The 25,025-nt window shown below is 40.6% G+C and overlaps 1 protein-coding gene and 1 long non-coding RNA gene across 4 annotated transcripts; one reads left to right on the top strand and one right to left on the bottom strand.

The window, feature by feature from the left end:
* Positions 1 to 4,601: 4,601 nt before the first annotated feature.
* Positions 4,602 to 14,020, top strand: LOC127959801 (uncharacterized). Of its 2 annotated transcripts, none has more exons than XR_008154300.1 (2): positions 4,602 to 4,818; positions 13,174 to 14,020. XR_008154300.1 is itself a non-coding variant. In XM_052559183.1 (2 exons), the coding sequence occupies exon 2, from the start codon at positions 7,016 to 7,018 to the stop codon at positions 10,196 to 10,198; it is 3,183 nt and encodes a 1,060-aa protein (XP_052415143.1). In that variant the 5' UTR covers positions 4,602 to 4,818; positions 6,333 to 7,015; the 3' UTR covers positions 10,199 to 10,340. The 2 variants fall into 2 exon arrangements, 1 of the variants encoding a protein (XP_052415143.1); XM_052559183.1 differs by lacking the exon at positions 13,174 to 14,020 and adding an exon at positions 6,333 to 10,340.
* A 3,001-nt stretch (positions 14,021 to 17,021) lies between these two features.
* On the bottom strand, positions 17,022 to 19,771 carry LOC127959807 (uncharacterized). Of its 2 annotated transcripts, XR_008154303.1 has the most exons (6): positions 19,633 to 19,771; positions 18,102 to 18,144; positions 17,893 to 17,993; positions 17,725 to 17,789; positions 17,570 to 17,642; positions 17,022 to 17,457 (listed from the first exon to the last, which is right to left on the bottom strand). It is a non-coding gene; the product is annotated as an uncharacterized LOC127959807 (long non-coding RNA). The 2 variants fall into 2 exon arrangements; XR_008154304.1 differs by lacking the exon at positions 18,102 to 18,144 and having other exon boundaries at positions 19,633 to 19,692.
* Between the last annotated feature and the right edge of the window lie 5,254 nt (positions 19,772 to 25,025).

Raw genomic sequence — 25,025 nt, forward strand, 5'->3', positions numbered from 1 at the left:
TGAGAGCGTTTGGAAGCTGTGGCATTACCATGAGGAAAAAAACATCCAAAACAAACCATGGCTAACAGTCAGATTCAGCGTATATTTATGATCCAGAATCAGATCAAGAGGCTGAAATCTAACAAGAGCAGCATCAGCAACGACGTCTCTATGTGGTATGTACTGAAACTGTATATATCTGCTTAGTGGTTTTGGAAAATGACTAAGTTCCACTTTATGTCGTCTTTTTTTTTTTTTTTTTTTAAAGCTTTACATGTGGAAAGTGCAGTTTGATGGCAACATCGCATGTTGTTTACTTTATGTGCTTACGCGCCGATAGCTAAGTTAACAACACAGAGAATATTTGAAGCAGTTTTACTCACCGCCTGCGGTTCTAACACACGATCGTGACCCTTTTTATTGGGACTGCATTATCCTTAAGAAATAAACGATGTGCAAATCCGGCGTCAAACTGGGCCTTGTTTGTAAAACAAGCATCTTCGAAATGTAGGGAACAAACAAAAACACTTGCACAACTCCGTTGATGCTCTGTAAAAATAAACTCCATCCACTGGTCCCTTAATGCTTTTTTTTTTTTGGTAATCTGTGCAGGGTTGTCTTGCCCTGGCAACCAAAAACACACTTCTTTTGTGACATTTCGCGACACTCTAGCTCTGATCAGTGAATGTCTGTGCTCTCAGTGCTCTGCTATACAGGAGTGCGCGCTCTTCCGGCAGAAGTGCCCTTAGGACCCATATAAGGAAATTCCGCTCCATCTAACATCACACAGAGCCATACTCGAAAAAAACTTTCCGAAACTTGTGACAAACCGGAAGAAGTATTTTTGGAACAAAAATACTCCTTCAAACGTACAACTTAATTTTTGAAACTTTGTCCATGTTTAGCATGGGAATCCAATTCTTTAACAGTGTAAAAAACTCAGTATGCATGAAAGAGCATTTCACCCCCCCCCCCCTTTAATAATTTGGAAAAATAATAGAACCACGTGGGGACTGACCAATAGCATCGATTTGTGAAAAAATATGAAATTGACAAAATTTGGACATGCGAGGTTTCCGCCCGACAGCGACGATATTTTAATAAAGGTGTTCCATTCCAATGTTAACCTTCAATTGTATCTGTGTTTCATATGAATTGTATAGTATACTGTGCCTTAAGAAATGTATTATTATTAAATGTATCATAAATATAGATCAGCACTTACCTAATGTAAGTTACTTTGCAGAAACAATTAATTTGTCAACATTTTTTTCACCACTGATAATGGGCTTTAGACTAAATTATGTCAGTGTTCCATTTTCATTCATTTTGGACACCTAATACATTGAGTGACAGAACACTCCTTTTTGTCATGCTATATTTACATATTTGGTATTGCTGGATTCAGCACAACCCCACCTTTCCAACAAGCCATCATATGTGTTTTCTATAATAATCCCAGGCAAAGCAAACATTCTGCATAGATTTTAAATTTGTGCATGTCTGCTTATTTTAGGTTTGTGTTTACATGTCTCTATTTATTCCATACATAAAGATATTTACATCCAGTCTTTTCTAGTAGCTGAATCAACTTCCTGGCTACAAACATGTCAAGTTTCAAAGCTCTCAGAGCTTGTGTGATTGATCTGCATTAGTTTATATGCCTTAACTCCCATGCGGACAGGCTATATTTTAGTCCTTTATTGGTTTTGGGGTGTATAACAATATCAGTTAATTTAACAATCTTAGCAGTAAAATATTTTAGCCAAGAATCCATTTCATATATGGGAGACCTTAGAGATGAGGAAAAACATTGTTGGGTTAAAGTATTCAACATTTTTTGTACTTAAGTATCTAAGTATCGCAAGTAGTCTATTTTAAAATTTACTACTCAAGTACTGAAAGTAAAAGTAGAAGTATTGTGTTATGGAGCTTTTAAAGAAAGTAGTCAAAAGTTTGAACATATTGTTTTTACTATTTCAAATGATTAACCTAAAGGACAATCACAATTCCTTTGACTAACTTCTTGTAAACAAAAAACGGTTACTAGGGTTAGTTCGCCCAATTAGCAAAATTATGTCATTAAGAACTTACCCTCATGTTGTTTCAAACCCGTAAGACATCAGAGGGTCAGTTAGTATTTTTTGAAGCATCGAAAATACATTTTGGTCCCAAAATAGCAAAAACTACGACTTTATTCAGAATTGTCTTCTCTTCCGTGTCTGTTGTAAGTCTGTTGTTATCGCAGTTTGTGATATCCGTTGTCTAGACTTATTTACCCGGCTTTCTCATTACCCATCTCAACAAGAATGATTAAAAAGATAAACACTGTTCATTTTAAATTCATATGGAGGAATAGATGTCAGTATATAAGAAAGATTGATTTGGTTAAAAACTATGAGGACGGGGGGTTGAATGCGATTGATTTTGATATTATGAATGGTGTCCTGAAGCTGAAGTGGTTAAAGTCTTATCTGACAAATAGAAATACCTTTTGGTTCACTGTCCTGAATATGATTTTTAAAAAAATGGGTGGGATAGACTTTCTCCTGCGCTGTGACTTTGAATGTAGCTCATTACCGATTAAACTCTCTGCTTTCCATCAGCAAGTACTTCTCTATTGGAAATTAATCTATAACCATAATTTTACGCCACATAATAATCCAGTTTGGAATAACAGGTACATACGGCTCAGCAGAAAATCTGTGTATATAGAGGAATGGAGATCCAAGGGCATTTGGGCTGTTGCACATTTTATGGATGAGACTGGAAACATGTTACAACATGAGGAATTCTGTAAAAAATACCAACTTCAATGTAATGTTAAGTATTATGACAGAATTCTAAAAGCCATACCAAGTTCTTTGAGAGCAACGGTTAGAGAAGACACTCAATACTCTGCCGTCTCCCCTGTCCTTAGTCAGTTCTGCATTGAAGGTTTGGATGTTTGTGATTTTAAATACAACAACAAAGTTATTAAGAATCTTCTGATTAAAAAATATTATCCCAACCCAGTAAAAAGGTTTTACATACTTAAGGACTTTGAAGTGGAAAAAATTAAGAAAATAAGGAAAAATTACATTTCATTTCCACTCCCACCTAAAGTAAAAGAAGTCAACTTCAAAATCTTAAATGAAATTTACCCAACAAACGAATTCTTGAGATTGAGATTCAATTTCGATCTAAATAATTGTGTCTTCTGTGTAGAAAACATTGAATCGTTAGAACACCTTTTTTTTTACTGTGACCCAGTCCATTTTTTTTTTTGGAGAGAAATGCAGAGCTGGCTAATGTCCAGGGAAATTGTATTGTCTTTATCTGTGAAGACAATTATTTTTGGTGTTTTTGATGAAAATAAGAATGTGGATTTTGTACTTAATTCTCTTTTGTTATTTGGTAAGTTTTTCATTAATAAATGCAGGTATTATAAAACCAAACCTACCTTGACTCATTGGAGGAATGAGTTGAATCTTCTAAGTAAATCTCTTAAACTTGTGGAGGAAAGGAAAGCCCTTAAATTATTTACTTTACTTTAAACATTTAAGTTAATTTGAAACGGCCCCGTTAATTTTTTTTTTTTTTCACACTGAATCACGCCTGCGCAGTATCATCAGCTCCTCGGTTCTCGAATCGGACACTTCCGAAAGAAACGGTTTTTGGTTCAGATGATCCGAAAACCAATGCAACCGGTTCTTGACTCGAGAACGAGAATCGCTCTAACCGGCACATGCTTCAGTTCAGTATCATCAGCTGCTCTACTCCTGTTCATGTTCTATTTACTACAAACTCAATTTGTGAATGTGTCATCATTAACTATAAATACAGTACAGATATTTCAAAAATCATCCCTTATTCCTATTAAACATAGAGTCTTTAGAGTCTTAATTGTTGTCCAACTTCCCTGAAAACCCCTTTGCCCTATACATAATCTACAATATACAGATTAGAAACATCTTTAAAAAAAAAAAGCAAAATAACAGTTATTTTATCACACTTTACGATGTTTAACAAAATACTTTAAAATACCAAAATTACACGCATGCGCAGTATCATCAGTTCATCGGTTCTCAAATCAGACAGGTCCAACAGAAACGATTATTGGTTCAGTATACTGGTGATCCGAAAACCGATGCAACCGGTTCTTGACTCAAGAACGAGAACTGCTCCAGCAGTTGGCGTGTTCGTTCGTCATCTTGCTCTGCTCGGTGTTCATCTTTAGTTTGGTCTTCACAGCAGTTGAGTAAATGAATTACTCCGGCATATGGTTTATTCTGACTCAGAGGGAGTGTCAGCCACATTAAAAAAGTTAACATCTTAAGTAACTTGTGGATTAATGCGTATTGGAGACGCGATGTTTTCTTTACATTTTCTGACTGAAAGCCACCAAAAAGCCATTTTAAAATGGATAAGCAAATAATAATAATAATAATAATAATAATAATAATAATAATAATAATCTGCAGGGATCCCCAGACCAATACAATTAGTGTGCCTTCTCTATTTTAAAACCCACGAACCACCACTGATCATGAATGATTCACCCCAACATAGACGCATTCGCATTCCTTTCGAAAAAAAAGGGTGTGTGAAAGTCTCACTAATGACACTGATTTACGACGCGGATGGATAAGAGCGCTCTCGCCCCGGTTGCGGGGACTCTTATTTTGACAGAGCGCAGCTCATACGGTGGGATGCTTCAGAGCGCGCGCGCACACCGCAATCCAGTCTTGCATCAGCGTCATCTTCAGAGAGAGCGAGCTGTGAAATTCCCTGACTAAATGCAGTTTTGATCTTTATGTTCTCTATGAGTGTTTAAAGTTGTGTGCGTCCAGAGAGAAAGTGAGTACTACAAATAGCACTGTTACTCAGGCTTAGTTGATTGTTGTTTGCTTAGATATCGATGTGGAAAGAGTTATGACACAAAATGGATGCTAATGTGAAGTATTGAGAATGAGAAGTCACGTGCCGATTTGGGTTGATTTGGGAGCGGTCTGAGCCGGTCGGCCCTGATGGAAGGATACGCTATCTGTTGCCAGGGGCAATGCCTTCAGAACTTCACAGAGGCGCGACTAAACATTTCAGAGCGCTTTCATTTTTGCGCATTTATTTTGTCGGCGGAACAGATCGAGACGGATCTACGAATACGAGAAAGAAAGGGAAGAAAGTAAAGCAATGCAAAAACATAAGGCGAAAGAAAGTGGACCTTACAGGAACAAGCTCACATCAACAGTGGTGTTTGGAGAAGCTCTCAGGCAGCTCCCTGCAGCGGCACAAAGACTTGAACCATATAACTCCGTGCACACATATGGACATTGGGAATTATATTGTTTATAATGTAAGTCATTTTGCATTCACGCTGTTAATGGCTTAATCTAACCCAGACATTTACATCTCGCAATCACACATTTAACTACCCTAGCTAGCCCAGAACTGGTTTGTCCACTTTGCAGCCCCCAACAAAAAAACCTGGTACAGTATGTGTCACTGGGTTAAAATCAAATTATAACTAAACATACACAGCTTTAGCTTACATCAAAACATGTTGGAAATGTTCGTATACATTGAACATCTCGATACAATCTAGTGTTCAGTCGCAGTTAATTCTAAATGCAATGTAATTACAATACGCTAAAACGCATGTGAATAAACTTACTTTGGCCAGTACAACACTGTATTCATCACCTGCTGTAAATGGACCCAGCCACAACAGAAAGCCTCGTTAACTTTCCAAAGACTTGTGGCTTTTAAACTCCTGCATTGTGTAGTAACTTAAACCGAAAACAATATAATTCCCAATGTCCATATGTGTGCACGGGGGTAAATGGTCCAGGTCTCTGTGCCGCTTGAGAGCTTCTCCAAATACCGCTGTTTTGCGCTTGGTGTAACTTAAAAAAACTGTATTCCACTGCTCCTATGTTTTCCATATGTATCGTGTGAGGTACTGCAGCAGTTTTTAACGCAGCAGTAACTTCCAGGCATGGTAAAACAGTGCAGAATTGCGAGAATCTCCTCTTAACAACACATGTAAACAATCCTGTTTCGCCGCCGGTATCCTTCCAACGTGGCGGAGACCGTGATATTGAGGGAGGGGCTTTGTGCTATGACGACAACTTCTCATTCTCAATAGTTAGTGTTTGAGTTTCATCCAGTACAGTGTAATTGCGTAATTATGTATAATTATTATACATGTAAGCTGTGAATTATGTTTAATATTCTGCTGTATTTAATGACAACATTGTGTTGATGTTTGGGGAAGCCAGTAGTTTTAATGTCATTTATGTTGTCATGAGTGTGATTGTGATAAGAAAGAAGCATTGTTTGTTAGAGCATATCTTTTATTTGTTTTGTTACAGACCACACACAGTCATACGCTTATGCTGACACTCCTCAGGACATAAAGCAAAGACGATATCACTTAATATTCATGCTCATCTTCGATCTGTGCACAGAGAGCCCTGTTTAATACAGCTAATCAAGATCTGGCTCCCTCTCTTCATATGCTTGTATAAATAAATCTGTTAAACTGGATTCCTTCTCCGATTTTGGTGTTCTTACCAACACACCCGGCCCAGCTTCAACTCATTAGCCACAGCTAGCACCTTACAGTCCTTAGTCCCTCAGCTACATTTGGTCCTTCGAGCCGGATACAAGCTGTTCCGGGAATATGCAGCAAAACGGTGAAGCATCCTGGGTCCAATCGACTCGACCGAAGAGGCAGCGGAGACCGCCACAGTGTCTGGAGGACTATGAGGTTAGTCCAATGAGACAACTGACACAAGTTTCATCTCGTACAAGTTTATTACAGCATATGCATGGTCTAGAGGGGTGGAGCTCTCACCGTGAGGGAGCGGCTATGATGACGCCAGCTGAAAGAACACGTATCACAAGGTTCCCTCGTCAGGTTCAGTGGGACTCCGATATTAGTGAGCATGATGAAGACTACTCTCCCAGCTATGATACACGTTCAACTGGCCGACGTGCAAAGTGGACATATACTCCGACACCCTTTGCAGGGGACGAGAATTAGTTATTTGAGATGCGTAGAGAGAACACATCATTATGCCGATCTGAAGAGGACAGGCAGAGCAGCCATGCACAGATTTGGAGTATTCAGAGTGAAATGCATTCTCCTGTAGCCCCAGTTAGGACACAGCAGGGGGCACGACAAGAATCGTGGCCAGTACCACCTCCTCCTGTAAAGGATCACTTTCCGGCCCGAAGGGAAGAAGAGGAGTATGACGACTGGCTACCACCTCCACCATGGCCCTCTGCTGAACCACCGACAATGCCTCCGGAGGGTGAGGAGACACAGATGGTCACAATTATAGATAGAATGATGAAGGAACTCCAGCTAATCAGAGATAGTGCTGTATCTAACTCCGCAACTAGAAGTCATCTGTCTTCAACCCCTAAGAGACCACCAGCTAGGAAGTTTCATGAGCCTCAGCCTCTGACGCACCGGCCACATTTTTACTCACCAGGCATCAGCTCTCCTCCTGTTCTTGACTCGGCTAGATCTGGGCCTCTACCTAAACACGTACCAGGCCCTCACATGAGTCATTATACCCCCTCTCGAGACATACCATACCAGCCTTTATCAGCTATGGTGAAGGAAAAGGAATACCATGGGCCAGCACCGAAAATTCCCCTCTTCATCCATAGGGACCCCATGGAATTCTCCCGCCTGAAGCTCGCCCTAATGAACCTGTTGCCAAAGGACGCCACTGAGCTCTTCAAATATCAGGTTCTCGTGGACCATCTGAGATTGGAGGAGGCTTGTCTTATAGCTGACTCATACATCAATTCACCTATGCCGTACTCAGACACAATGGCCGCATTGAACGAGAAGTTCGGGCAGCCACATCAAGTCGCCTTAAAGAGGATTGCTGATGTCATGGACTCACCAGAGATAAGGCGGGGTGATACAGCAGCCTTTGAGAAGTTTGCTTTGCATGTTCAGTCATTAGTGGGCATGTTGAAGACTCTGGGCTCTGATGGAGAAGTTGAGCTGCGATGCGGCTCACACGTTGCACGGCTGCTCACGAAACTTCCGCCTGAGTTGAGGGCCAATTTCCGACGCCAGATGTTCCATCGACCTGGCTCTACTCATACCCTGCTTGACTTAGCAGAGTGGCTCCAGTATGAGTCATGGTGTCAAAGTTATGACACCCCATCTGACACCCGAGTCCAAGGGTCACTGAGCTACAAAGCTGAGAAGCGACAGAGTAGATCAGCGGCTACCGTGCTTCATGGGGCAGAGAGCTCTGGAGGTAGTAAGGCCACAAAGCAAGATGGCCAGAGTTCCTCAGATTTCAAAAGGAGAGGCAAGATAAAGCTGTACTGCCCATATTGTGAGAGTTCGGAACATTTTCTGAATAAGTGCCCATCCATTCAGAAGTTCACAAGGGAGGAAGTCATAGATTGGATCAAGGTGAATAAAAGATGCTGGAGATGTGGGAGGTCCCACCAAGCTGCACAGTGTGACCTCAAAAGGCTCTGTGACCTGTGCCAGGGCAGGCATTTGAAAGTTCTCCACAGTGTGAACACCCGTCCCGTTGCAGAGCCACCCAAAGTAGAGAGTTGTTTAGTGAACAACGGTACCGAGGTTCTTTACCTGGATCGGCCATCAACTTCCACTCGTGTCCTATTAAAGGTTGTGAGAGTGCTTCTTCGGAACAAGGACCGTACTCTTGACACCTACGCGGTATTGGATGATGGATCGGAACGCACGATGCTCCTTCCAGAAGCTGTTGACCGACTTGGTTTGCAAGGTAGACCAGAGGATCTTGTCCTTCGCACAATACGACAGGATGTCCAAACCTTGAAGGGATCATCCGTCTCATTCTGCATATCACCCCTTGCACATCCCAGAAGAAGCTTTAAGGTGGCAGAGGCATTCACTTCACAGCGCCTCAGTCTGGCGGATCACTCATATCCCATCTCCATGTTGAAGAGAAAATATAAGCATCTGGCAGACCTCCCTATTGAACCGTTCGAGCTTGTCAAGCCACTTGTATTGATAGGACCAGATCACCCCCATCTGCTCACTCCAGTGAAGCCAGTGAGGTTAGGCCCTCCAGGAGGACCAGCAGCTATCCGTACAAGACTGGGTTGGACGCTTCAGAGGCCGACTCACATCATCAAGTGGATGGCATGCGCACAACAGTGCTTCCTTACCAGTGTTTCACCACAGACAACAGAGTTGATGAGGAATGTTGAGAAACTCTGGCAGATGGATGTGCTGCCTTTTCAGAGGGACAAGATGGCAGTGAGATCGAAGCAAGACAAGGAGGCAATAGAGCACCTGGAGGCAAAGACAAGGAGGGTTGAAGTTGCTGGTATCTTTCGGTATACTACTCCGTTGCTACGGAAACAAGACATGCCCCTGTTCCGTGCATCCAAAGAGGCGGTTCTACCAAGCTTGTGGAGTACAGAAAAAAGATTAACGAAGGACCCTCAACGTGCCAAAGCTTACTGTGAGGCAATCAATCAGCTGGTACAATCAGGAGCTGTCAAGAAGTTGGGCCCAGATGAGATCTCAATGACTGGTGAATCATGGTACATACCTCATCACCTAGTTAGCCATAATGGGAAGAATCGGCTTGTTTTCAACTGTTCCTACCAGTTTCGTGGGCTGAATTTGAATGATGCCTTTCTCCCAGGACCGACCTTGGGCGCATCTCTTCTTGGGGTCCTGCTGCGCTTTAGGCAACAAGCAGTAGCAGTTAGTGGAGATATCAGGAGTATGTTCCACCAAGTCCAACTTCTGCCAGAAGACCGACCACTTCTCAGGTTTGTGTGGAGAGATATGAAGCGAGAGGTTCCCCCTGATACCTTCGAATGGCAAGTCCTGCCTTTTGGCACCACCTGTTCACCTTGTTGTGCCACCTTTGCTCTCCAACGGCATGCTAGAGATCACAGTGTTCCAGGGGATGGTGTCAGAAACTCTGTAGAGCGCTGTTTTTATGTTGATAATTGCCTTCAGAGCGTGGCAACTGCAGCTGAAGCCAGAGGATTGGTCGACAAACTCAGAGAGACTCTGTCATCGGGTGGATTTGAAATCCGACAGTGGGCATGTAACATCCCAAGTGCCATCGGACATCTGCCGAAGGAAGCTAGGTCGGACAGTATGGAGCGCTGGCTCTCACATGATGACACTGGTCTGTCCGCTGACTCTTGGGCTAAGTTGGCATTGGGAATCGGACATCTTGGGGTATAAGAGCCGCCCACTTGATTACGGTGTACTGACTATGCGCAACGTGTATAAAGTTCTAGCTCGGCAGTACGACCCTCTGGGTTTCATATTACCCTACACAACCCGCGCTAAGTTGCTTGTCCAAAGCATGTGGGATAAGCACCATCACTGGGATGACCCCCTCCTCCCTCAGGAGCTCCAGTTAGCTTGGAAGGAGTGGGAAGACGAACTCCATCTGTTGCCTCGCATAACCTTACCCCGATCCTATGTTCCAGCTCACGTGAGTCAAACAGTTGTCTCTAGACATATCTACATATTCAGCGATGCGTCAGAGAAAGCCTATGGCTCTGTTTCTTACCTGCGGACCAAGGATGCCCAAGGCCAAGTCTACCTGTCCTTCCTGGCAGCGAGATCAAGAGTCGCTCCCCGGCGACAACACTCCATTCCACGTCTAGAGCTCTGCGGTGCCCTAACAGCAGCCCAACTGGCAAAGATGTTAGAAGGGGAGCTGACCTTGGAGATCGATAAGATTATACTTTGGAGTGATTCAACTACGGTACTTACCTGGCTGCAGTCGGAGTCGTGCCGTTTCAAAGTATTTGTGGGCACCCGTGTAGCTGAAATTCAGGAGCTCACGGAACCCAGTGCCTGGCGTTATGTGGACTCCTCACTGAATCCAGCCGATGATGTCACACGGGGTAAGACTCTTGGGGAGCTCGCCTTGCCTAATCGCTGGAGCCAAGGGCCCCCTTTCCTCCTTAAGGAACCCCACGAATGGCCATCTCAATTACCTAGGCTGCCTGATTCAGATTTGTCAGAGTACAGGAAGTCAGTTTCCTGCGGTACTGTAACTAACAGTGACTGGCCATGTTCTCTACAAGGTGGCCAACACACTTGGAAGGATCTGGTTGAAGCTACGGTGCATGAACTTCACGGGGCGGCTGGACAGGGTAGTACTTTTACTGCTTCAGATTATCATCAAGCAGAAATGATCATTTACAAGAGAATCCAGCAAGACTGCTTCCCAGAAGAACTACACCACCTCAAGAAGGGCAAGTCAGTACCCAACGGTAGTCGCCTACTTACCTTGTCCCCAGAGTTAGACCCTAAGGATGCGATCATACGTGTTGGTGGTAGATTGCGGGGGGCGGAAGTGCTCGATTCTACTTTTAAACACCCGATCGTCTTGGATCCCAGTCACCCAGCCACCAAGCTCCTTATACAGGACTATGACACTCGTCTCTGTCACCCTGGACCTGAAAGGGTATACGCAGAAATGCGTCGCACTTTCTGGATTCTGCGCGGGAGAGAAGCAAATCGTCATATACAACATCTCTGTAAGGAGTGTAGAAGATGGAAGGCCAAGCCATCGGTGCCCAAGATGTCAGACTTACCAGTGGCCCGTCTGCGTCTTTATAAGCCAGCCTTCTATTCCACGGGTGTGGACTGTTTTGGGCCTTTCCAGGTGAAGTTGGGGCGCCGCTCTGAGAAGAGATGGGGCATTATTTACAAATGTCTCACCACACGAGCAGTACACCTGGACCTCTTACATAGCTTGGATTCGGACTCATTTCTAATGAGCCTCAGGAGATTCATTGCCCGTAGGGGTACGCCAGCTGAACTCTACTCGGATCAGGGCACAAATTTCAAGGCAGGAGAGAAAGAGCTTCGTGAGACATTTGACGGTCTATCCTCTGAGCTTCAGCAACTTCTAGCGAAGCAGAAGATTGCTTTCCACTTCAACCCCCCGGCAGCACCTCATTTCGGTGGGGCATGGGAGCGAGAGATAAGATCGGTCAAATCTGCTTTGTATACAGTTATTGGAGCTCAGCCGGTCTCTGATGAAGTACTACGTACCGTCTTGTTGGAAGTTGAGGCGATACTGAACACAAAGCCACTGGGATATACCTCAGCCAATATAGCAGATCTGGATGCAATCACTCCGAACATCCTCTTGATGGGGCGGCTGGATGGTGCTTTGCCCCAGGTGGTATACAACAAGAGTGAAGGCTTGAGCAGGAGAAGATGGAGGCACTGTCAGGTCTTGGCAGACCACTTCTGGTCTAGGTTTATCAGGTACTACCTGCCTATCCTGCAGTCTCGACAGAAGTGGCATACCACCAATGTGGATCTTGCCGTCAACTCTGTTGTTCTGATGATGGACCCACAGCTTCCCAGGGCTCTTTGGCAAGTCGGCAGAGTAACTAAGGTACATCAGAGCGTTGATGGTCGTGTAAGGTCAGCAGATGTCCGGATCAAGGACAAAGTCTACACCAGACCAGTTGCCCGTCTCATTGCCCTTACAGCTATCCCAGACTCATAATGGATTCTGTCGTAGTGCCTATGGAGTGGCTGAGCAGTGAGCCTTTCTCAGGAGCAAATTGCATGCAATTTGGGGGTGTCTGTGTGAAAGTCTCACTAATGACACTGATTTACGACGCGGATGGATAAGAGCGCTCTCGCCCCACTTGCGGGGACTCTTATTTTGACAGAGCGCAGCTCATACGGTGGGATGCTTCAGAGCGTGTGCGCGCGCACACCGCAATCCAGTCTTGCATCAGCGTTCATCTTCAGAGAGAGCGAGCCGTGAAATTCCCTGACTAAATGCAGTTTTGATCTTTATGTTCTCTATGAGTGTTTAAAGTTGTGTGCGTCCAGAGAGAAAGTGAGTACTACAAATAGCACTGTTACTCAGGCTTAGTTGATTGTTGTTTGCTTAGATATCGATGTGGAAAGAGTTATGACACAAAATGGATGCTAATGTGAAGTATAGTTAGTGTTTGAGTTTCATCCAGTACAGTGTAATTGCGTAATTATGTATAATTATTAAACATGTAAGCTGTGAATTATGTTTAATATTCTGCTGTATTTAATGACAACATTGTGTTGATGTTTGGGGAAGCCAGTAGTTTTAATGTCATTTATGTTGTTATGAGTGTGATTGTGATAAGAAAGAAGCATTGTTTGTTAGAGCATATCTTTTATTTGTTTTGTTACAGACCACACACAGTCATACGCTTATGCTGACACTCCTCAGGACATAAAGCAAAGACGATATCACTTAATATTCATGCTCATCTTCGATCTGTGCACAGAGAGCACTGTTTAATACAGCTAATCAAGATCTGGCTCCCCCTCTTCATATGCTTGTATAAATATATCTGTTAAACTGGATTCCTTCTCCGATTTTGGTGTTCTTACCGACACACCCGGCCCAGCTTCAACTCATTAGCCACAGCTAGCACCTTACAGTCCTTAGCCCCTCAGCTACAAAGGGAAAGTAGAGTAGAGCGCAGTCTCGTGGGTACCCCCCGGCCGTGGGAATGGACGAGGCCGGTGGAGTGATTGGAGATGTTTCGCTTGGTAGGCTTGTCACTGGCTTCCCAACTGTCTCTCAAAATGTCCAATGGACCTCGGATCTGGTGAGCAAACAGTAATTAAAAAGGAGAAAACCCGGTGGATGCTTGGGGAACCTCACGGTAGGCAAGCAAAAGGTAAGGCAGCCATTTATATGGAAGTAAAATAATGACAAATGTCTTTTGAAACAAAAAAGCATGCTGAATAGCACTAACTGAAAAGAATATGCATTGCATTAACAGTACTTGCATTTTAATGCCTTGTATTTCCAAGGATTGCATTTTTAGATCCTGAAATTTAACATAGTTGTTCGTTTAAGCTGTGAATATTTCAATAAAAAATATTTCACACACCTTTTCATAATAAAAAAATCAATAATTCATATTCACGTTCCAGAATTCACCTCCAAAATATTCAATCGGTTTAAAAATACGATGTATAATATTTGACAGGCAAATTTCGGTCCATTTTATTTCACTTTCCAAATTCGCTTCCACAAATTCAGTGGTTAAAATTCGGCAGATAATTCGCCCATTCACATCCGGGAGCTGCAGGAATAGCAGTAGAGCACAGAGGCATGATCTCCATCTCCTGTCAGTCGCTCACCAGCAGGTGGTGCAAGCAGCTTCTGATGAAGACCAAAGCAACAGGTGGATTAAGTAATACAGTAACAAAAACTGATCTGCAGAAATGGAGCAGGCGCTAAGCAGAAGTTTTGATTATCGGGGCATGTGGAAAAGCTGATTGTGTGAATGTGAATGTTTATTTCAACATCTTTGCCTTTACCATAGACTGTATTTAAAGGCTGTTACCCGTAGCCTATTAAGCAGCATTCTCTACCATAAAGGAGATTATAATGGGATTTTACCCAACGCTGAAGTACAGAACTAACATTACATCTAAGGAAGACATATATTGCTTTCGGTTGTTTAGTTTCCGTAACTTTGTGTCATGGCTTGTGTGTCGCTGTGCTGTAATACTGGGCATCCCCTCACGTCACACTCCAAGATTCACAAATGACGAGTAACGCTTTTCAATCAATTAATACTATGATATAAGACCTCAGATCTCAGATTACACTTTATTGATGATTATGCAAACTATAGGCTATAGACAGTTAAGCGGATGTAAAATATGAACGAACGCTCAAGGTTTCACGCGGTTTCCCTCAGAAATCTGTTAAAGAAAAGAAAACTGATTAACAGTGATTACATTTACATTTATTAACTTAGCAGACGCTTTTATCCAAAGCGACTTAAACCAAGAGGGTCTGGCTGCAGACATATGGGCGAGTGGAGCTCCACTCAAGAGCGGAAATACAGTATTGTTCAAAATAATAGCAGTACAATGTGACTAACCAGAATAATCAAGGTTTTTAGTATATTTTTTATTGCTACGTGGCAAACAAGTTACCAGTAGGTTCAGTAGATTGTCAGAAAACAAACAAGACCCAGCATTCATGATATGCACGCTCTTAAGGCTGTGCAATTGGGCAATTAGTTGAAAGGGGTGTGTTCAAAAAAATAGCAGTGTCTACCTTTGACTGTACAAACTCAAAACTATTTTGTACAAACATTTTTTTTTTTCTGGGATTTAGCAATCCTGTGAATCACTAAACTAATATTTAGTTGTATGACCACAGTTTTTTAAAACTGATTGACATCTGTGTGGCATGGAGTCAACCAACTTGTGGCACCTCTCAGCTGTTATTCCACTCCATGATTCTTTAACAACATTCCACAATTCATTCACATTTCTTGGTTTTGCTTCAGAAACAGCATTTTTGATATCACCCCACAAGTTCTCAATTGGATTAAGGTCTGGAGATTGGGCTGGCCACTCCATAACATTAATTTTGTTGGTTTGGAACCAAGACTTTGCCCGTTTACTAGTGTGTTTTGGGTCATTGTCTTGTTGAAACAACCATTTCAAGGGCATGTCCTCTTCAGCATAGGGCAACATGACCTCTTCAAGTATTTTAACATATGCAAACTGATCCATGATCCCTGGTATGCGATAAATAGGCCCAACACCATAGTAGGAGAAACATGCCCATATCATGATGCTTGCACCTCCATGCTTCACTGTCTTCACTGTGTACTGTGGCTTGAATTCAGAGTTTGGGGGTCGTCTCACAAACTGCCTGTGGCCCTTGGACCCAAAAAGAACAATTTTACTCTCATCAGTCCACAAAATGTTCCTCCATTTCTCTTTAGGCCAGTTGATGTGTTCTTTGGCAAATTGTAACCTCTTCTGCACATGCCTTTTTTTTAACAGAGGGACTTTGCGGGGGATTCTTGAAAATAGATTAGCTTCACACAGACGTCTTCTAACTGTCACAGTACTTACAGGTAACTCCAGACTGTCTTTGATCATCCTGGAGGTGATCATTGGCTGAGCCTTTGCGATTCTGGTTATTCTTCTATCCATTTTGATGGTTGTCTTCCGTTTTCTTCCACGTCTCTCTGGTTTTGCTCTCCATTTTAAGGCATTGGAGATCATTTTAGCTGAACAGCCTATCATTTTTTGCACCTCTTTATAGGTTTTCCCCTCTCTAATCAACTTTTTAATCAAAGTACGCTGTTCTTCTGAACAATGTCTTGAACAACCCATTTTCCTCAGCTTTCAAATGCATGTTCAACAAGTGTTGGCTTCATCCTTAAATAGGGGCCACCTGATTCACACCTGTTTCTTCACAAAATTGATGACCTCAGTGATTGAATGCCACACTGCTATTTTTTTGAACACACCCCTTTCAACTAATTCAACTAATTGCCCAATTGCACAGCCTTAAGAGCGTGCATATCATGAATGCTGGGTCTCATTTGTTTTCTGAGAATCTACTGAACCTACTGGTAACTTGTTTGCCACGTAGCAATAAAAAAATATACGAAAAACCTTGATTATTCTGGTTAGTCACATTGTACTGCTATTATTTTGAACAATACTGTACGTCACCTCCACTAGCGCCGCCGCCGCCATGTTGGACCGGGCCACACTTTCCGTAGAATTACGTCGCCTCCACTAATGACGCGGCCGCCATGTTGGTCCGGGTAACACTTTACGTAGAATTACGTCGCCTCCATGGGGGCGAGTGGAGCTCCATTTAAGAGGGAAAATATGTCACTACCACCAAACTTTCGTTTTGTATTACTTGTTATATACACGTATAAAGGGTGCTTTGCCAGTTATGTCACCTCTTTGTACGTAAGGTTAATATGTTCTGTACTTTAATCTTTGTTACTTTTACCTAGTAGAAATAAAAAAATATATATATACTAATCTTTTACGGTTTATGACAAGACAGCATTTTTTTTATCCTATTTTTATGCACTACAGACATCAATTTTTTCATGTTTGTTTTACCAGTGTACAACTGCCAATGTAACATTCCATACTTTTTAGAAAGTTAACCTTGTGTTTTTAATATTTAGCAGTGAAAAATAAATGAAATATTAAATAAATTATTAAAATAATACCTCAACCAGAATTATGTGTTGAATTTTGTATTTTAATCAAAATAACAACATATACAAAATAACCACAGTAAAATAATGAAGAATAACTTCCACAATTTAGAAGTTTTAATGGTTTTTGAGTAATAATAATAATTAACACATCTTACACTACATTGAAAACACATGAACTGCAAGTGACCATAATTGTTCCTCTAATAACACAATGTGTTCACATGCACGTACACGTTACTCTTCAAGACCTCCATTGTCTGTGAAGCAATCCCAGCTACAGTAGCCAGGGTGGTCATCTGAGGAGTAAAACCCCAAAAGCACTCCTTGTTGGCCATTTTCCTGGTGACCAGCCCCACAGTCTTTGTGAAGCTGGCTGTACTGTAGGCGACTGCACCTAGAGATTATGTACGGCTTTCTGTACTTTAGATAGTGTCTCTTTAAATATCTTCACTGCACCTGTTCAGTATCAACAAAAAAAAAAAAGTTTCATGTTAAGGAAATGGAAGAGAGTGAGATTACTTAGTCTAATTGTTATAGCCACAAAAACAAGAGGGTTGACCACACTTACTGAAGTCACCATCAAGCCAGCTGAAGTGTGCCTCCTGTTTAATATGCTCCTGACTGACAGTGTTGTTAAATCTCTGGCATGAACAATTACGTCAGATGGGTCAAGTTTAATTACAATACTGACATTTAATTATCATTAATGTTAAAGCAATTTACTTGTTGCTGAAGGTGCCTGGTCCACCACAGTTGTGCTTTGTTGTTCTGATGCATCTGATGCTGGGCTGGGGACACAAAGAAGACATGAGCACAGCAAAACTGGAACAATACTATGTCTGTGTGCTGACGTTAGGTAAATTCAACACAGAATAGTACTGCATCATTCACCTATGACAGTCCCATAGCAGACAAGGTGATGGTGCTCGGAAGTTTCAGTCTCTATTTGTGGAGGTGTTATGAGGATGGATAACACTTGATATACATTTGATCTGAAACAAAAAAAGTCAAACAATAGAATAACAGAACAACAAAATAGAAAAAATAAATATGTTAAAGTCACATGTAAAAAGACCTTGACTTCTAAGGTGGCAACATACATTTAAAATGTAGAGTGCTGCATCTTCTATGCCAATCCTATCCCTGGAAGTGAATGAAAAATTAAATATCAAAACAACCTCCTCATATGACCTTTTTTAAATTATACAACAAATGCTAAAGGAATACACATACAAAACGATCGTGTCCTTTCATTATTCACTACGTTATTTTACCACAAGCCATCAAAAACTAAGTTACATCTATGCTATCCATCATGTACTAAAGGTAAAAATTTAAAGAGCAAACAATTAACAAATAAGTTTATCAGAAATGTATTATCCAAACTGTACTTCCCCAGTCAACTGAAAAGAAAGTATGTTCTTCAAGAATTTATTGAAGAAGAGGCAAAGAAAATAAGGAAGCTTTATTTTACTTATCCAGTTCTTCCTAAAGCCAAAGAAGTAACATTTAAAATTCGAAAGGACATTTATCCATCTAATCACTTCCTACAAGAACGATTTAATTGGGAGAACAATTCATGCGGGTTCTGTGAGAAAGATATTGAAACTGTTGATCCTATGTTTTTGAAATGTGAATCTGTACAGACTTTTTGGCTGGAATTTCAAAACTGGCTTCATTTCAAACAGATATCAATACACCCTTTGACTGTGATCTCAGTTAAGGTTGGAGTATTGTTGAAGGAAAAGATCCTAGACTTTTTGATAAATAACTTAATTACTTTTAGCAAACACTAGATTCATAGATAAGTAGATAAGTAAGATAAGTACGTTTTTATTTATTTATTTTTTTTTTATAATTGTTTTTTATTATGCAAATACAAAGAAAACAGAGAGATTGTACAATAATCAACCTGGTTTTCCAGCCAAGTTCATTCAAATGTTTACCAGTACTTAACAATAACCTCTATACAATAGGGGAAAAAAAATAAAAATAAATAAATTAGATTTAACACAAGGAACACTCCCCTTCGCCTTATACATACATCTCTCTTTTCTTTTTCCTTTTCTCTTTTCTCTTTTATTAGACAAAAGACAAAGATAAGTACGTTTTTAAAGGTTAAACTAAAGAATGAACTAAAGATATTTGCAAAGTCTCTTCATTACAGGATTGACAGGAACGCCCAGAAACTCTTGTATGCTTTGAACTTGTTTTTGTTGTTAGAATAAGACCCTAAGACATCTTTCTTTTTCTTTCCGTTATTTATTCTGTTTTATCTTATGGTGTGATTATTGTTATTTGTTATTTTTTTCCATCTTTTTTCTTTTTATTTGTCTGTATCAACACTAATTATATGTGTTCAGTTGTTGAAATCTGGTGTAAAGGTTTGTAATTGAACTTGATAACTTAATAAAAAAACACATTGGACAGACACATTGATCTATAAATTACTATGTGGTGTATATATGATCAGTGGCCAGACATCAACATTGCTCGCGATATAAATCTATAAATCCATAGTGTTTATTAATTCTTTTTTTAGTAATTTCACGTAAGCCCTGTGCGTTTTTCTTACACTGCACGTTACAACAGCGTCAGTTCACCATTTTAGCGATGCAGAGATAAAATTACCTGAGTTTAAGTTTGAAGTACTCCCGGCGACGCCATCTTGATGTTTTCAAGTGGAGGTGAAGTATTTTCGGTTTGAGAGTGGAGCTCCACTCGCCCATGGTCTGCAGCCAGACCCTTCTCACTTAAACTCACGTCTTACTGATGAAGCAAATTATACAGACAGATGAGGATATTAATGCAAGTCACTTAATAAGAAAAACTCCGTGTTAAACTTTAACGTTAAAAAAATAACGTCTTTTATTGTCTCAAGAAATTAAATTCTGCATCTAATTAATACAATATATTACTGTATATTATGTACAATTCAGCAGATGAGCCCAGAATTGAGCCCCACAAACCAAAAAGTTTTCGTAAAAAGAAAACCAAGCGCAGTAGTTTTATGTTTGATATTTGCTGTCTATTCGCTTAATCTGCTTTAGGGACCATCTGCAAATTTACCTAAAAAATGAAACGTAGTACAATATTAAATTAAAATTAATCCGTTTACACTAAATTAATAATTTACTCAAACTGACTAAATATATATGGCCAATAACTTATTTCTCTTTGTATGGACACTACACAAATATTGTTTAAGAAAAAAAATTGTAAGTCAGTCTTGCATCTAGCAATGTACAACAACTGTTGGAACATGAAAAACCCTTTCCAGGGATCTTTAATATGTAAATCATTTTATACTGTAAATATATGACGGGTATTGGCAAAATCTCACCTGTAGATAATCACTATGAGAAATACAAGATTTAGAATTTGACAGTACGTTATTTAAACACATTGGACCTTTTAACCCAGTCAGTGGAATTGTCAGATGGTCCCTTGGGTCCCTGCTCTCTCCATGAAGACGTGGACATTTCAGCAATGGATAAATGGATTTGCAGCACTAAAAACTGCTTGTAGTTGCTCTGCTACTAAATTAATTTAAAAATGGCAATCCATATACAGCTTTGATATGCTGTTCCTTCATCTTGGCTAAGCTGAACTTTGTTATGGAAAAGGTGAGGAAGCTAGCAACGCTTGCAGCATTCTGAAAAGTTGAGATGTTTTTAACTCGATACGGTGTGGATACGCTTGTTTTTTCCAGGTGCGTCCGCACCGCATCGAGTTAAAAACATCTAAACTTTTCAGAATACCGCAAGCGCATTTTTAAGCGCAATATGTGAAAGGCCCCTTACTCGTCATTTGTGAATCCTGGAGTGTGACGTGAGGGGATCCCCAGTATTACAGCACAGCGACACACAAGCCATGACACAAAGTTACGGAAACTAAACAACCAAAAGCAATATATGTCTTCCTTAGATGTAATATTCTGTACTTCAGCGTTGGGTAAAATCCCATTATAATCTCCTTTATGGTAGAGAATGCTGCTTAATAGGCTATGGGTAACAGCCTTTATACAGTCTATGGTAAAGGCAAAGATGTTGAAATAAACATTCACATTCACACAATCAGCTTTTCCACATGCACTGATAATCAAAACTTCTGCTTAGCACCTGCTCTATTTATGTAGATCAGTTTTTGTAACTGTATTACTTAATCCACCTGTTGCTTTGGTCTTCATCAGAAGCTGCTTGCACCACCTGCTGGTGAGCGACTGACAGGAGATGGGGAGTCCGATTCAAGATGGCGGCGAGACCAGACGCGATTTGAATAGACCTGAAACGACTGTTGAAGATTGCTGCTCAAATTAACTTTTAGAATTTAATTTTGCTGCTAAAAGTTTTTTTTTTTTCTGGTTTCGCAACTGCAGTGTTATTGAATTTCTTTTTTTCCTGCCGGTTTTCGGAAAAATAGCGTCTTATTATTCAAGCTAGTCATTGCTAACTCTGCAGCTAACATAACAGCGCAATGGAAGTGGTGGCAACTAAGGAAAAACGAACTGTCCGAGAAATACACTCTTATGCATGCCAGGCTAGTGCTTTTGAGGAGTGTGTCTCATCTCCTAACACGCCTACAAAACCTCAAATGAAAAAGGCAACCCTTATGAAACAAAAATATATTGCAGTATATTGGAAAATATCATGTAATATATTAGCCATATACAGTATTGTTCAAAATAATAGCAGTACAATGTGACTAACCAGAATAATCAAGGTTTTTCATATATTTTTTTATTGCTACGTGGCAAACAAGTTACCAGTAGGTTCAGTAGATTCTCAGAAAACAAATGAGACCCAGCATTCATGATATGCACGCTCTTAAGGCTGTGCAATTGGGCAATTAGTTGAATTAGTTGAAAGGGGTGTGTTCAAAAAAATAGCAGTGTGGCATTCAATCACTGAGGTCATCAATTTTGTGAAGAAACAGGTGTGAATCAGGTGGCCCCTATTTAAGGATGAAGCCAACACTTGTTGAACATGCATTTGAAAGCTGAGGAAAATGGGTCGTTCAAGACATTGTTCAGAAGAACAGCGTACTTTGATTAAAAAGTTGATTAGAGAGGGGAAAACCTATAAAGAGGTGCAAAAAATGATAGGCTGTTCAGCTAAAATGATCTCCAATGCCTTAAAATGTAGAGCAAAACCAGAGAGACGTGGAAGAAAACGGAAGACAACCATCAAAATGGATAGAAGAATAACCAGAATGGCAAAGGCTCAGCCAATGATCACCTCCAGGATGATCAAAGACAGTCTGGAGTTACCTGTAAGTACTGTGACAGTTAGAAGACGTCTGTGTGAAGCTAATCTATTTTCAAGAATCCCCCGCAAAGTCCCTCTGTTAAAAAAAAGGCATGTGCAGAAGAGGTTACAATTTGCCAAAGAACACATCAACTGGCCTAAAGAGAAATGGAGGAACATTTTGTGGACTGATGAGAGTAAAATTGTTCTTTTTGGGTCCAAGGGCCACAGGCAGTTTGTGAGACGACCCCCAAACTCTGAATTCAAGCCACAGTACACAGTGAAGACAGTGAAGCATGGAGGTGCAAGCATCATGATATGGGCATGTTTCTCCTACTATGGTGTTGGGCCTATTTATCGCATACCAGGGATCATGGATCAGTTTGCATATGTTAAAATACTTGAAGAGGTCATGTTGCCCTATGCTGAAGAGGACATGCCCTTGAAATGGTTGTTTAAACAAGACAATGACCCAAAACACACTAGTAAACGGGCAAAGTCTTGGTTCCAAACCAACAAAATTAATGTTATGGAGTGGCCAGCCCAATCTCCAGACCTTAATCCAATTGAGAACTTGTGGGGTGATATCAAAAATGCTGTTTCTGAAGCAAAACCAAGAAATGTGAATGAATTGTGGAATGTTGTTAAAGAATCATGGAGTGGAATAACAGCTGAGAGGTGCCACAAGTTGGTTGACTCCATGCCACACAGATGTCAATCAGTTTTAAAAAACTGTGGTCATACAACTAAATATTAGTTTAGTGATTCACAGGATTGCTAAATCCCAGAAAAAAAAAATGTTTGTACAAAATAGTTTTGAGTTTGTACAGTCAAAGGTAGACACTGCTATTTTTTTGAACACACCCCTTTCAACTAATTGCCCAATTGCACAGCCTTAAGAGCGTGCATATCATGAATGCTGGGTCTTGTTTGTTTTCTGACAATCTACTGAACCTACTGGTAACTTGTTTGCCACGTAGCAATAAAAAATATACTAAAAACCTTGATTATTCTGGTTAGTCACATTGTACTGCTATTATTTTGAACAATACTGTATTATTATATATATTTATTTTTTCCAGTATATTGCAATATATTGAAAGCGGCAATCATTTGTATATTTTGCAATATATTATATAGTCAGCTGCAAATATGTCTTGACCCCAAAAAAATTCTAACAAAACGTTTCTCAGTGGTTTACAGTAGTATCAAATGTACTTAAAAACATAATAAAAGTTTACCAAAGTTTGACTCCAAGAAAGGCCCCATTTTTCAAAATGGCTGCCGCCAGGTCCTTAAAATGACCATTACTCCTTTGTATTCTTCCTAGACCAGAAATATTGGTGCCTGATACATGTTTTTGCCATGTAATATTATAACTAGCATATTTGCATGATAGATAAGTGATTACAAGTCCAATTAAAGCAATTGGTTACAAGCATGTTTATGGGGAAAATATGTAAAATTTCCCTTAAGTACATGCAGGTACATGTAAAAAAAAAAAAAAGAATATCATGGAAAAGTTATTTATTTTTTGTAATTTAATTAAAAAAGGCAAACCTTTTATATTCTACATTTATTGCACATGCACAAACTGAAATATGTAAAGAGTTTTTGTTTGACTTCTGATGGTTTCGACTTACAGCTTCAGTATCTCAAAAATTTAGAATATTTTCTCAAAGATCAATCAAAAAAAGATCTACAAAACAGAAATGTTCAAGATCTCCAAAGTAGGTTTAATTATGCTATAAATACTTGGTTAGCGCTCCTTTTGCAATTACTGTCTGTGGTACTGCAGGTTGCTTTGATGGGGCATTCAGCTCCTCTGTATTGTTTTGCAGATGTTACTTATCTTCCTCTTCACAATACCCCATGGATTCTCTGTGAGGTTCAGGTCAGGTGAGTTGGCTGGCCAATCAAGCACAATAATATCATGGTCAGCAAATCACTTGAAAGGGTGTTTTGGCACTGTGGGTAGGTTGTGAGGGTTTTGCACTTTGTTTTATGTTTTGTTTCTTGTGTCTAGTATCAGCACATGGCTTTGTTAATTGTTTTCTCGGCCATGTGCTCCTTTAGCCCCTCCTCCTTGTTTCCTGTTTACCACACCCCCCTCATCAGCCTGGTCAGTATAATTGTGCTCAACTGTCCCTCATGTATTTTCCTCCTTATTTATAGTGCCCCTTACCCTTTTTTGTTTGCTGGTTCATGGTCATTCACACCCTCTCTGTCTCTGTATGTGGCTGAATACGCGCCCGTGTCTCCTTGTCTGGTTGGTCTTATGCCCTTGTCTAGTCCTTGCAGTTCTATGTTTTTGTCTTGCTCCTTATTTTAGTAATTTGTTTGTTCTTGCTTTTGGCTTTTATGTGTAATATTTATTTGGCTTTTCTAGTCTTGATTCTTGTTGGTTAAACTGGTAATTTCTTATCTTGTTACTTAACCTTTTATTAGTTCATTGGCTTATATCTTTCCTTGTCTTGAGTTTAATTTGTGTTTTTTTGGAGCTTTGTCCTGTCTAGTTTTGTGATCGAGTTCCTGACCTGTCCCCGTGTGTCCTGCCCTGGTTCTACCTACCTGGCACTTGGTCTGTTTCAGAGTCAGTGGTTAACAAGTGTCTGAGATCTGCTCTACGGTGCCTTGTGTGGTCTTCTCCATCAGCCTGGTTTTGCTGCCCCCTCTGTTGCCAAGTATTCTGCCAGTTGTTTCCTGAAGCTTTCCCAGTGGCCTCCCCTAAGCTGTTCCTGTTAACTGTTATCCTGTTGTGTTATCTATTGTTCACTT

Source organism: Carassius gibelio, chromosome B6, assembly GCF_023724105.1.
Source record: "Carassius gibelio isolate Cgi1373 ecotype wild population from Czech Republic chromosome B6, carGib1.2-hapl.c, whole genome shotgun sequence".
Classification (NCBI taxonomy): domain Eukaryota; kingdom Metazoa; phylum Chordata; class Actinopteri; order Cypriniformes; family Cyprinidae; genus Carassius; species Carassius gibelio.